This window comes from Panthera pardus, unplaced genomic scaffold (genome assembly GCF_024362965.1).
Source record: "Panthera pardus isolate Hobbes unplaced genomic scaffold, ASM2436296v1 HiC_scaffold_26, whole genome shotgun sequence".
Taxonomy (NCBI): domain Eukaryota; kingdom Metazoa; phylum Chordata; class Mammalia; order Carnivora; family Felidae; genus Panthera; species Panthera pardus.
Genome location: NW_026526832.1, coordinates 441,090 through 453,111, shown reverse-complemented (window position 1 = coordinate 453,111; position 12,022 = coordinate 441,090). Strand labels below are relative to the sequence as shown.

Sequence of the window (12,022 nt, the reverse complement as noted above, 5' to 3'; positions counted from 1 at the left end):
TTTCAGCAGGGCTGAGTGTATGTTATGTCCAATTATTATTTCCTATATCCCTAGAAACTTCTGGGAAAGGTATTATGCCATCTGGAAGTATTCCCTGAAGGTGGGTAAGCAGTTTTATTTTATTTTATTTTATTTTGTTTTGTTTTATTTTATTTCACTTTGTTTTATTTTACTTTACTTTACTTTAATTTAATTTAATTTTATCCTGAAGGTGGGTAAGCAGTTTTAAAAGAGAGAAACAGCTGTGATTATAGACTGAAACTAATTCTTTGAAAATTCATGAACATTCGCCTGAGGTTCTATACTACATTTTAAAATAAGTTTATTTATTTATTTTTGAGAGAGAGAGCGAGAGAGCAGGGGAGGGGCAGAGAGAGAGAGGGAGAGAGAGAGAATCCCAAGCAGGCTCTGCACTGTCAGTGCAGAGCCCAATATGGGGCTTGAACTCATGAACCGTGAGATCATGACCTGAGACGAAATCAACAGTTGGGACGTTTAACCAACTAAGCCACCCAGGTGCCCCTATACTACATTTTTAAGTAGCTTTATTGAGATACAATTCACTCATTTAGAGCATACAATCCCATGTATTTTAGTAAATTCACAGGTTGGTGCAACCATCACCACAGTGAATTTTACAACATTTCATCTCTTCAAAAAAAACCCCAGGTATTCTTTAGCTATTACCCTTCTATCTGCCCCTGGCCCCAGCCTAAACAACCACTAAACTGCTTTCTGTCTCTATAGATTTGCCTGTTCTGGACACTTCATATAAATCAAATTTTATAACATGTGGTATTTTGTGACTGACTTCTTTTGCTTATTAGTTTAGTGTCTTGAAGATTTTACTCATGTCATGGTTTGTGTCAGTACTTCATTCCTCTTTATGACCAAGTAATATTCTGTTGTTATGAATAGACCACATTTTGTTTATTCACTCACCAGGTGATGGACATTTGGGTTATTTCCACCTTCTTGGCTACTATGAATAATGCTGCTATGAATATTCACGTCTAAGTTTTTTGTGTGGACATGTTTTCATTTCTCATACATACCCAGGAGTTGAACTGCTGGATTATACACTAATTCTATGTTTTGTCTGAGGAGCTCCCAGACTGTTTTCCAAAGCAGCTGCACCAGTTTTGACTCCAGGCAGCGGTGTATGAGGGTTTTTCCACATCCTCACCGACACTTGCTATTATCTGTCTTTTTGATTCCAGCCATTCTAGTGTGGATGAATGGTATGTCCTTAAGGTTTTGATTTGCATTTCCCTGATGAATAATGATGTTGAACATCTTTTCACATGCTTATGTATATCTTCCTTGGAGAAATATTTATTCAGGTCCTTTGCCTATTTTTAAATTGGGTCATTTGTCTTTTTATTGTGGAGATGTAAGAGTTCTTTATGTATTCTAGATACAAATCCTTTATCGGCTATGATTTGCAAGTATTTTCTCCCACACTGTGGGGTTGTCTTTTCATTTTTTTTTTTCATTTTTTTAATGTTTATTTATTTCTGAGAGAAAGGCAGAGCATAAGTGGGGGAGGGGCAGAGAGAGAGGGAGACAGAATCTGAAGCAGGCTCCAGACTCTGAGCTGTCAGCGCAGAGCCCGACGCGGGGCTCGAACTCACGGACCGCGAGATCATGACTTGAGCTGAAGTCTGGCACTTAACCAACTAAGCCACCCAGGTGCCCCAGTGTTTTCATTTTTCTAATAGTGTCCTTTGAAACAAAAGCATGTTTATTTTTGATAAAGTCCAATTTACCTATTTTTTTCTTTTTGTGCTCATGTTTTTGATATCAGATCTAAGGATCCATTGTGAAATATGCAGTTATGAAAATTTACTCCTACGTCCTCTTACAAGAGTTTTGGTTATTACATTTAGGGTTTTGGTATGTTTCAAGTTATATATGGTGTGATTTAAGGGTCCAGTTTCACTATTTTGCATGTGGCTGTCCAGTTGGCCCACACCATTTGTTGAAAAGACTTCTTTTCCCAATGAATTGGCTTGGCACCCTTGCCAAAAATCAGCGACTACAGACACATGGTTTTATTTCTGGACTCTCAAATTTGATTTCATTTATCCATTTGTCCATCTTTGTGCTGGTGTCATACAGTCTTGGTTATTGCCGCTTTGCAGTAAGCTTTGGGATCTGGATCCTTTGTAATTCCATATGAGCTTTACAATAAGCTTGTCAATTTTTGCACAGAAGTCAGTTGGGATTCTGATGCGGATTGCACTGAATCTGTAGATCATTTTGGGGAATGTTGCCATCCTAACCGTATTATGTCTCCAATTCACGAATGTAGGAATTTTCCCACTTATTTAGGTCCTCTAAGGTCTTTCAACATGTTTTGTAGTTCAGAGCATAAGTTTGAACTTCTTTTGTTAAATTTATTTCTAAGTATTTTATTCTTTCGGTTGCTATTATAAATTGACTTTTTTCCTAATTTCATTTTTCATATTGTTCATTGCAAGCATATACAAGAAATACAAATTTATTTGTATGTTGATCTTGTATCCTGCAACCTTCCTGAACTCATTTATTAATTCTAATACTTCAGTCTTTTTTTAAGCAGGTTCCTTAGTATTTTCTATATACAAAATCATGTCATCTGTAAATAGATATATTTTTACCTCTTCCTTTCTAATCTGGATGCCTTTTATTTCATTTACTCGCCTAATTGGCAAGAATCACCAGTACAATGTTGAGAAGAAGTGGTTAGAGCAGATATCCTTGTGTTGTTTCTGATCCTAGGGAGAATGCATCCAGGCTTCCACCATTAAGTATGTTGTTAGTGTTGGTTTTGGTCCATGCCCTTTACCTAGTTGAGGGAGTTCTCTTCCATTAATAGTTTGTTGAGTGTTTTTATGATAAAAAGATATTGGGTTTTGTCAAATGCTTTATTCTGTGTCTACTAAGATGATCATGTAGTTTGCTTTTGTATTCTATTGATTTTATTGATATATAGCATTTATGATAAAAATGGGAAATACTAGTATTAAAATATGAGTAACTAAATAAAGTGACTAGATAAAAGATGTCCTCCAAACACATTTCTAAAAAAAAAAAATCAGTCAAGAATCATTCTAATTTCCTCGTGGTAGAGGAAAAGAAAGTTTAATAAAAAACTTTTGAGAAGTTTCTTAAGATGATTTCTAATTTTAAGTTTTGTGTTTTTGTCTTTCTTTTACTTTAGAGAGAGAGAGCATGAGTGGGGGAGAGGGGCAGAGGGAGAGGGAGAGACAGAGAGAGAGAGAGAGAGAGAGAGAGAGAATCTTTTTTAAAGATTTTTATTTATTTAATTTGAGAGAGAGAGTGCATAAGCAAAGGAGGGGCAGAGAGAGAGGGAGAGAGAATCCCAGGCAGGCCCTGCACTGAGCCTGGGGCTTGAACCTATGAACCATGAGATCATGACCTGAGCTGAAGGTCTGGGTTTGTCCTGGGAGCATAGGGCACTGAAAGTCAAATAAAAAAAGCATGAAGTTCAACCTCCCATCAATACACTGAGGCTCAAACACTGGCAAACAGGTGCAGATGTCATGTCTGCAGGGACCAAGGGTGGGGCTCAAGATTGGGAGGATAGAGCCAAGAATTTAAAGTGGGGTTAAGATGGAACTTCAGTCAAGAGTTGCGGGGGCATGGCTCACTTCTGTGGCTGACCAGGTCTGTAGTACGGAGGTGACATAGTCCAGCTGAAGGGGCTGGAGAAAGTTCCATAGAAAGATGAATGCAAAGAAGGCAAGTGCAGCAGAACTCGTATTACGGTATTGCAGGTGACAGTCCAGTTATATTACGTCCTGTGCTTTTTAATGAAAGCTGTGTCCAAGGAAGAGAGAGTCATGATTGCCCAAACAGTATTTCCAAATCTATGAGTTACAACATTATTGAATTTTAACTCTTCATATTTGTAAGATGGTCAACTTTTCAAAACATGATCACATCTACTAGTTCATTGGTTACTCCCCGCATCCCAGGACACTGCTGCATAGAAATTGCATAGACATTGCTGAGTGACAGCCTGGCCCATTAGACCCTCAGTGCCCACATTGCTGGGCCACACAACCAAATGTATAACCTTCAGCCACTACAGAGCATTGGTAGGTGCTTGTGGGCTCCATTTAGAATAACATTTACAATCCAAACGTGAAACACATACCTTTTCTAATCCTGCAGAACCTCGGAGAAAGAAATTCCACTCGGCATCAGTTAGGCTTTCTTGCTGACGCATGATCTCTACACACAGCATAAAGCTGTAGATGAGTTTATGTTGCTCAAAGAGTCCTCTGGAAACATTGACGTAAGCGGTTAGAAGCGTTTGTTCCAGGAGTATTTCCATGCGCTGCTCTAGATCGTCTGACTTTACAGATGTTTCAATTGTTGTATTGAACAACTGTGTGAAAGAGAGCTCTATCAATGTCTTGGATTTAATTCAATTCCTGTAAAGAAAAAAAAAATCCCTGCTCCTCACTCCCGCCCTTCTTGGCCCTGTATTTTGTGAGTCAGTAGCAGCACAGGAGACGAATAATGTACTATGAAAAAGCCAGAATTCATCCCAAATTGATAAGTGATATTTATTTTCTGCATTCTCCTTTGTTCCCCCCACCCCATCTTTCAGCAATGAACCACTGCCAAACACCTAACAATATTCAAAAAGGCATCATCTTGATGTGAGGCAGAAAACTGGAAAATGGAGGTGAGCTGGCAGAACCAGTTTTTTCATGTCCTTAACTCAAATTTGATAATCATTTTGGGGTGAGAGATGTAAGGGCAAGGGAAGGTCATGTGCACTTCTTGGCACTTCTCCAACATAATTGTTAGGATGTGGGAAGAATGTGCTAGAATCTTCTCTGAAATTTAAGGGAAAGCCCTTGTTAACTCTCCCCAAAGTTTGGTCGACAAAGGGGAACGGAGTTGTTACCGTAAAACACTTAGAAGAAAAGAGGATGGAGCTTTCTTTAACAACATAATGAGAAACAGAGAAGTTAAAATCCAGTGGAGATGTGATGTTTAGTGCCAAAATAAAACACAGTGAATCTTGATACACCCTAAATAATTTCAACGTGACATGCAGTTATGAATGGCTTTGGGAGATGATGCCCAGGCCAGTTTGGTCACGTACAAATATGTTTAGGGTCTCTAGTTTCCCTTCTAAACAGAAAAACCCCAGTGCATTGATGATTCATCCCATAGCCCTTTTTCTGTCAGCCTGAGATATTCTCAGAGCATCTTCATTTTTATTTCCTGAAGGAGATTTTAAAACCTTGAAAAGCATGAATTCCAAAACCTCCAAAACCATTATGAAAGTCATTTAGGTGGAATTCAAGGATTTTCTCATCCTGTGACCTTGCTTAGTTTAATACCTGCCAACGAAAGGAAGGAAGCAGAGACATGAGAACAGCAAAGCCCTGTCTTTAGAAGCTGAGATCTGACCCCAGAACAAATGGTTTTTAAGGCTGCTAAAGCAAATGCACATCTTGTGGGAAGAGAGCCCAGGCGCGTCTAAACAACATGCCTCTCATTTCTTCCAATTATTCATTTCCATTCTCTCCTGCAGCTCCTCTTGCTGCTGGACCCTTAACTATAACCTGAATTAGACACTTAGAGGCAAAACCAAGTTCGGTCTAATGTCATAAAAATTCAACTGCTCTTTTATGGAGGGATGGAAACAGACTCTTTATTCATGAAACACTAATTACGTAGCAGCACGGTGGGGAGGCAGGGATGGCTGAGGCTTCATTTCTGCCTTCTGGGAGGTCAGAGACCAGTAGGTTAGAGAAACCCACCACCCAAGGCAATGTGGAGGAACTGCCAAATAAGACATAGCGAATGTTTTCGGTAAAAGACTGGTGCAAATTTTTTGCTACCCTTCCCACTGACAAGCAGAGTCTAAATGGGTTAGTCGAGGAGGTCAAGAGTAAATCTTTCCTTTCTTCCTCTACAGTTTTCTGTGCATGCTGAGCACTTGAGTGTTGAGAAGACATGGCAGGTGGGTTGCTCTTGAACCAAAAGACTGAACCCAAACTCCTAGAGGGTTTTACCTGATAAATAGACTCATGATTTGTCTGAGTCAAAAACGTAACTCAATGGGATTTAAAGGGAAACCAAAGACATAGATTTCATGGACAAAACAATGTACTTACCTGTTTAAAATATTTTAATGAATACTGATACATAGGATCTATTTCTGAGAGGCTTGCAATAACAAAGTACATAACAGAGCCTTGAGTGGCTACTGGACGATACTTCTCACGAGCAACATTTATCATCAGCTCAGTGGACTCAGCTTCCTTTAGCCTGATTTTAATGGCACCTGAAGTGATCTGAATAAAGATACAAAAACAAGTTCTTAGGTTCCATTTTTTAAAAAAATGGTGGGATTTTTGGCATATACCCAATTAGGTCTAGGACAGAAATAAGGATATGGTGACTTAGTGATTACAATAATAGAATAACTGAATCTCAGGACCAAGCTAACCACTGTCCTTCCAGAGAGGGGGGTAGGCAAATGGGAACAGCTGACAAAACCAGAGCAGCACTTCTCTGAGATTCAAATCTGACGTGTTTCTGAAAGGGACACCTGACAGAGTACTCCCAGATGCTTCCTGATTTCCCCCTGAGCAGTCCTGAAATGATGCAGGGTTCACATAACAGAAGAAGGTATGAGGGGAGAAGGGGCATCCATGAAACTGCCCCAAAGAGGGGGGTGGAGAGAGGCTGGAAGGAAGTGGTGTCATATCCCATTCTGGAATAACAAGGAAGACTAGCATTCTTTCTTTCCCTAGTGTTCACAGGTGTGAGGAACATAAGGAAACCTGGGGATAGTAGCTGTTGTTTGCGAAGGATTATAACCTAAGTAAGTTGGAGATATTTTCAAGGTCTTTGCTGTTCTTTGCTGTTCTGTTTCAGGTTAGTGGTTCTGGAGAGCCTTTTGGCCAATGGGTTTTCTAAGATTCCCTTCTCTGTCTCCCTCGGTCTCTCTATATTGCTATCTGTCTTTGTCGTCTTCTCTCAACCCCCATTTTTTTCAGCTGTGGATATCCCTGGGTTGGGAGGTTTGTGTCTAGAAAGTCAGAGTCTAGGGCAGGGACTAGAAAAATCACTATGCGAACTGCTGTTTAGTATTTGCTCTATTGACAGGAGAGCTAAAAGGGGGTCTAACAGGCTTTCTGTCTAGACCCCACTGCCCAACGGAAACCTAATGTGAGCCACATATATAATTCTGTCTTTTCTCAGTTTATTAAAAGTAAAAAGAAACAAGTGAAATGTATTTTAACAATAATTTTATTTAGCCCAATATAACCCAAAGTATGTTGATTATAGCAGCATAAAATCCATGTAAAATTACCGAGATATTTTTACTTTTTTTTTTTTTTTTTTTTTTTAGATTAAGTCTTCGAAATCTGGTATGTAACAACACATCTTAATTCAGGTTAGCAACATTTCAGGGGCTCAATATCCACATGTGGCTAGTGGCTAAATTAATTCTAGACTGTCCACCCCTGTCCTCCAGGAAAGGGAAGGGAGGGACTCAGCTTTTTCCAGAAACCAAAGGCTCAAACTCTCTCTCTGTGTTGACCCCTTAGGAACCTGAGGGGACAAGAAAGAGCAGGGCTGCATGGGAAGCCTCAAGCTCAGTACTGGATTCAACTAGAACATTTACATATGAGTAGAGAGAAGGAAGTTGATATGGAAGCAGTTGGATCAAGGAGACCTACCTGCAAACAATTCTTTATTTTTGGGGGAGCTCGAGGCCCTGATAATGAAGACTCCACCAGGGCTAAAGAGAAAACAAAGTGGACTATTTTCTTCTTTTTGCCAGAGAGTATTAGAATTGTTTGTATATATTTCAGTTGAGTTTAGTAACTACCTATAGGTATTATGCCCAAGAGACTTGAGGTCTCAGCAGTAATCAGGGAATATGATACATATTTTAAAATGAAGGGTCTGGGAGGTGCCTGGCTGGCTCAGTTGGGGGAGCATGTGACTTTTGATCTTGGCTTCATGGGTTTGAGCCCCATGTTGGGTGTAGAGATTACTAAAAATACACGAATAATAAACAAACTTTAAAAAATGAAATAAATTGAGGGCTTTGGGAGGTTAGGGGAGTATAAAGTACAGGCAAGAAATGGCAGGAAACGCGGCCCAGGAATAATCGGTCCTACCTCTGCCCTGTAGAAAGGATATCTGTAAGGCAGCTCCCTGCAGACACAGAAAGAAACCAGCTTACAGAGAAAGAAGGCAGTCAGAACACATGTATCTACCTTACTCCCTATTGAAACCACAACAAAATTATAGTAAAGGGATTTTTAAAAACAGTGCAAACTCACAAAGATAGGAAGAATGGAAGAGGAAATGTCAATACAATTTGAGAACCAGAAAGCAGAGAGTAGAATGGTAAATGACTTAGCAGACCCAGGAAAACAGTTTCCTAGGCTGCAAAGGGGAAAGCCAAGAAGTCACTCAATTTGTAAAATACAAATCCCCTTCAAAGGCTTAAGAGGCGTCCAAACACTGGAAGGGGGAAGGGCCTAAAATAAGCATTGGTTGATAGACTCCCAAGTCATCTCCCCACCACCAGTCAGGGGATTGCCCTTAACCCCACTCTGACTGGAAAATAGAGGTTTCATCCCTGGGGAAATTAAAAGAGAGGCTTAACAAAATTTTTTTTTTGATGTTTATTTATTTTGGGGGGGGGGGCAGAGAGAGAGAGAGAGACACAGAATCCGAAGCAGACTGTGCTGACAACTCAAAGTCCGACATGGGGCTTGAACTCATAGAGGGTGAGGTCATGACTTGAGCTGAAGTCGGACACTTAACTGACTGAGCCACCCAGGCACCCCTAAAAGAGAGGATTTTTTGATGGAAGGAAGCCAGGCACAATTGAGGCCCTGGTTCCGCAATGAAAACAGAGATTTGGTAAGTGTATACATGCTGAAGGGTGACGCCCTAGCCCTTCTCTCCTTAGCCCCTGCAATACTCGCAGCCAGAACTTCGTATTTCTAGGCAATGTAAACATTGGATGTTTAACTATAATCAGGATAGAACTACGGTGGGAGGCTGGGGGATGGGAGGAAAGGGTTGTGGGGGGGGTATGGGTGTGGTAGAGGTATAGACAACCGTGAATGTATAAAAGAAAAACTCAAGAAGTAGCAATATGAGTCTATTATTTGAGGAAAAGATGTAAAACTCCAAATAACCAAAACAAAAAAGAGATGAATGTAGCTGTCTTTATGGAGGAAGTCGTGGGGGGGTGGGGGTGGTGGTGGGGCACACCAAGAAGGCAGGGAATCCTATCACAAACCTTGTACAAATAGCACATTCTTTAAGCAATTTGTGTGTAAAGTTTTGATGGCAAAAAATAAATGGGTTAACCACCAACTTCCAGAAGCTAAAAACCCGAGGAAGAATGAACGGCAAGAGGATAAAGAGACTGACAAAGAGAGGAAAGAAATGGGAGCGCCAGAATTACTTGTTTGTTGTTTGAATACGGAGATCGTAAAGAGACTGTAGGATGTAAAGCAGTAAACCATTTCTGATGTCAGTGAAAGACAAAGAACGTACCTTCTGTACTCCCTGTCAAAGGGTTTTTTAAAGTAAATTATTTTCTGTTTCTCACGAATGGATGAAAATCATTTTACAGGCTATATTCTCAGTATACTTTTAAAATTGTGGTTTGAATCTGCCAAACAATTCAGTGCAAGATTATGCGTTTAATGTAGAACTTCATCTTACTAGCAAGACATTTTTACTGAACACCAGTTATACGCGAAGCACCATGGTGAGCCCTTGGAGAAGGAGTATCAAGCTGAACTGTTTGCCGATTCGACACCAAATTGAACAGCCTAACACGAGAGATGAGACATGTAATTAGATCATGGTGACATAAGGTAAACAGTGTCAAGTGCTATAAAAGAGAGTCGGATGAGTCGCTACTGGTGTTCTAAGGAGGACGAGATTAATTCCAGTTGGGGATACCAGGGAGGCTTCCTGAAGGGGTGACATTAATGTGAATATAATTGTTTTTCCTTTCAATTTACACCTTGTCCCGGTTCTTTACATGCTTTATTTTAAAAATGCAGACAAGATGAGAGAAGCTATTGTGTAGTTTCCCTCCTCTTCCACTGGGGGGTGAGGGACCCTGCCAGTGGGACACACTCTGGTGCTACCCCAGCAGCCCAGGTACGGCTGCCATTCTTGCTGAAAAGACTGCAGAATCCTCAAAAGCTGCAGGTGTAACTTTTGCAGCAACACATTTTTTTAAATGTTTTTATTTATTTTTGAGAGACAGAGAGAGACAGAGTGTGAGCCGGGGAGGAGCAGAGGGAGAGGGAGACAGAATCCAAAGCAGCTGTGCTGACAGCTCAGAGCCCGACGCAGGGCTCCAACTCGTGGACCGCGAGATCATGACCTGAGCTGAAGTCGGATGGTTAACCGACAGAGCCATCCAGGCACCCAAAAAACCAAGACACTTTCTATAAATACTCAAAATATTTTACTTGCCTTTGAATCCTGGAGTGTGTCAATAAGTTCTTCATTGTCCAGAATATTTCCTTCAGATGTAAAGAGCATTTTCAGTATTTTCTCTTCGATAGTTTTCAGCTGGTTTTTATCAGTGTTTATTCTCACAATGAGCTTGATTCTTTGTTCTTCCAACTCGGGTTTCTCAAGTCGTACCACATCACTGGAACCAAGGTTTGAATGCTTAAGTTATGACTTTATTATTGCCCTAAAGTTGCTTCTCTTTTTCTTTGCTACTTAGCTGAGTACTAATGCTACTAGCCATGTCCTAATGCACAAGGCCCCTCTTTTGCTGGGTTTATACAGTGGCTATTCACTGAATAACATGTTAGTTGTGATTCTTTAGCTTGTATTTCAAAACTGACACCCTACCACAGTCCCCATGGCTTCTGCTCATCTCTCACCTGCTCAGTGCATGATCTTTCTAATCATTCAATTTCTGTTTCTAATGCTTGCTTGTACCAGGCTGAATATGGTGCCTGGAATATTCTTTTTATGGGAGATGCTGAAATTTCACCACCTCCATGAAACGAGTCTTAATGGTGTCTAATAAAGGGGCCTTACCTCCAGCTCTGCCCCTGCCCAGACATGGGAACTTATGTCTCCCTTTATTTGTCCATGCATAATTTGCTCCCAGCCCCCTGTTTGTAGGAGCTCATCTTCATTAAGCATCACTATGTGCCAGGCCCCCTGCTCAGAGTTTTATGTGGATTCTCTCTTTTAATCTTTTGAATGCTCCTTTGAGGTAGGCACTGTGGTTACCACCCCAGCTTGCAGATGAGGGAACAGACCCTAGTGGGTCACTTTCTGAGGTCATGTGAGTATGAGAGGCAGGGATGGGCTTGAAGCTGGCTTAGCTGACTCCAGGGCACATGCTATCACCCACTAGGATGAACTGCCTCATAGAATAACCCACTGTTCATTTGATACGTACATACTGAATTCAGAAACTTTAAAAATTACAATATGGACACCATAAGAAATAATCATCTCAAATTCATTTGTTCAAATAACTTTTTCAGAAGAGAGGGGTATACAATATAACCTGGAGATTTTGTACTCCATGACCAAGTCTCATCATTTTCCCTTCTCTGAGCACTTCGCTTGTCTCAGACAGAGTAATGTGCTGACAGCTGGTCACGCAACTAAGCTTAACTTTTCATGGGAATACACTGGTATGAGAGTGTTCAGCCATGTCCTTATAACATGTCCTTAAAATATGGTGAAATGCCCTTTGTCTGCCTAGCAGAAGTTAAGCAAGTTAGCAGTTGGCAGGATAAATTCTTAAAATAAACAAGGAAAACAACACTTAAACTCAGTGATAATAGTAATCAATCAGGATGATCTTGACTCCATTTTTAAAAAAAATTTTTTTAATGTATGTTTATTTTTGAGAGAGAGAGAGAGAGATAGACAGACAGAGTGCAAGCAGGGGAGGAGCAGACAGAGAAGGAGACACAGAATCTGAAGCAGGCTCCAGGCTCTGAGCTCTGAG

At 40.5% G+C, this 12,022-nt stretch overlaps 1 protein-coding gene across 1 annotated transcript in view; it reads right to left on the bottom strand.

Annotated features, from left to right (window-relative positions):
* Positions 1–12,022, bottom strand: part of DNAH6 (dynein axonemal heavy chain 6) — a 241,924-nt gene that overhangs the window by 47,164 nt on the left and 182,738 nt on the right. Inside the window, exons 59-61 of the mRNA XM_053890890.1 lie at positions 10,510–10,690; positions 6,150–6,329; positions 4,166–4,399 (exon numbers count right to left, since the gene is read on the bottom strand). Coding sequence (XP_053746865.1) covers positions 4,166–4,399; positions 6,150–6,329; positions 10,510–10,690 — 595 coding nt within the window. The remainder of the gene's footprint in view (positions 1–4,165; positions 4,400–6,149; positions 6,330–10,509; positions 10,691–12,022) is intronic.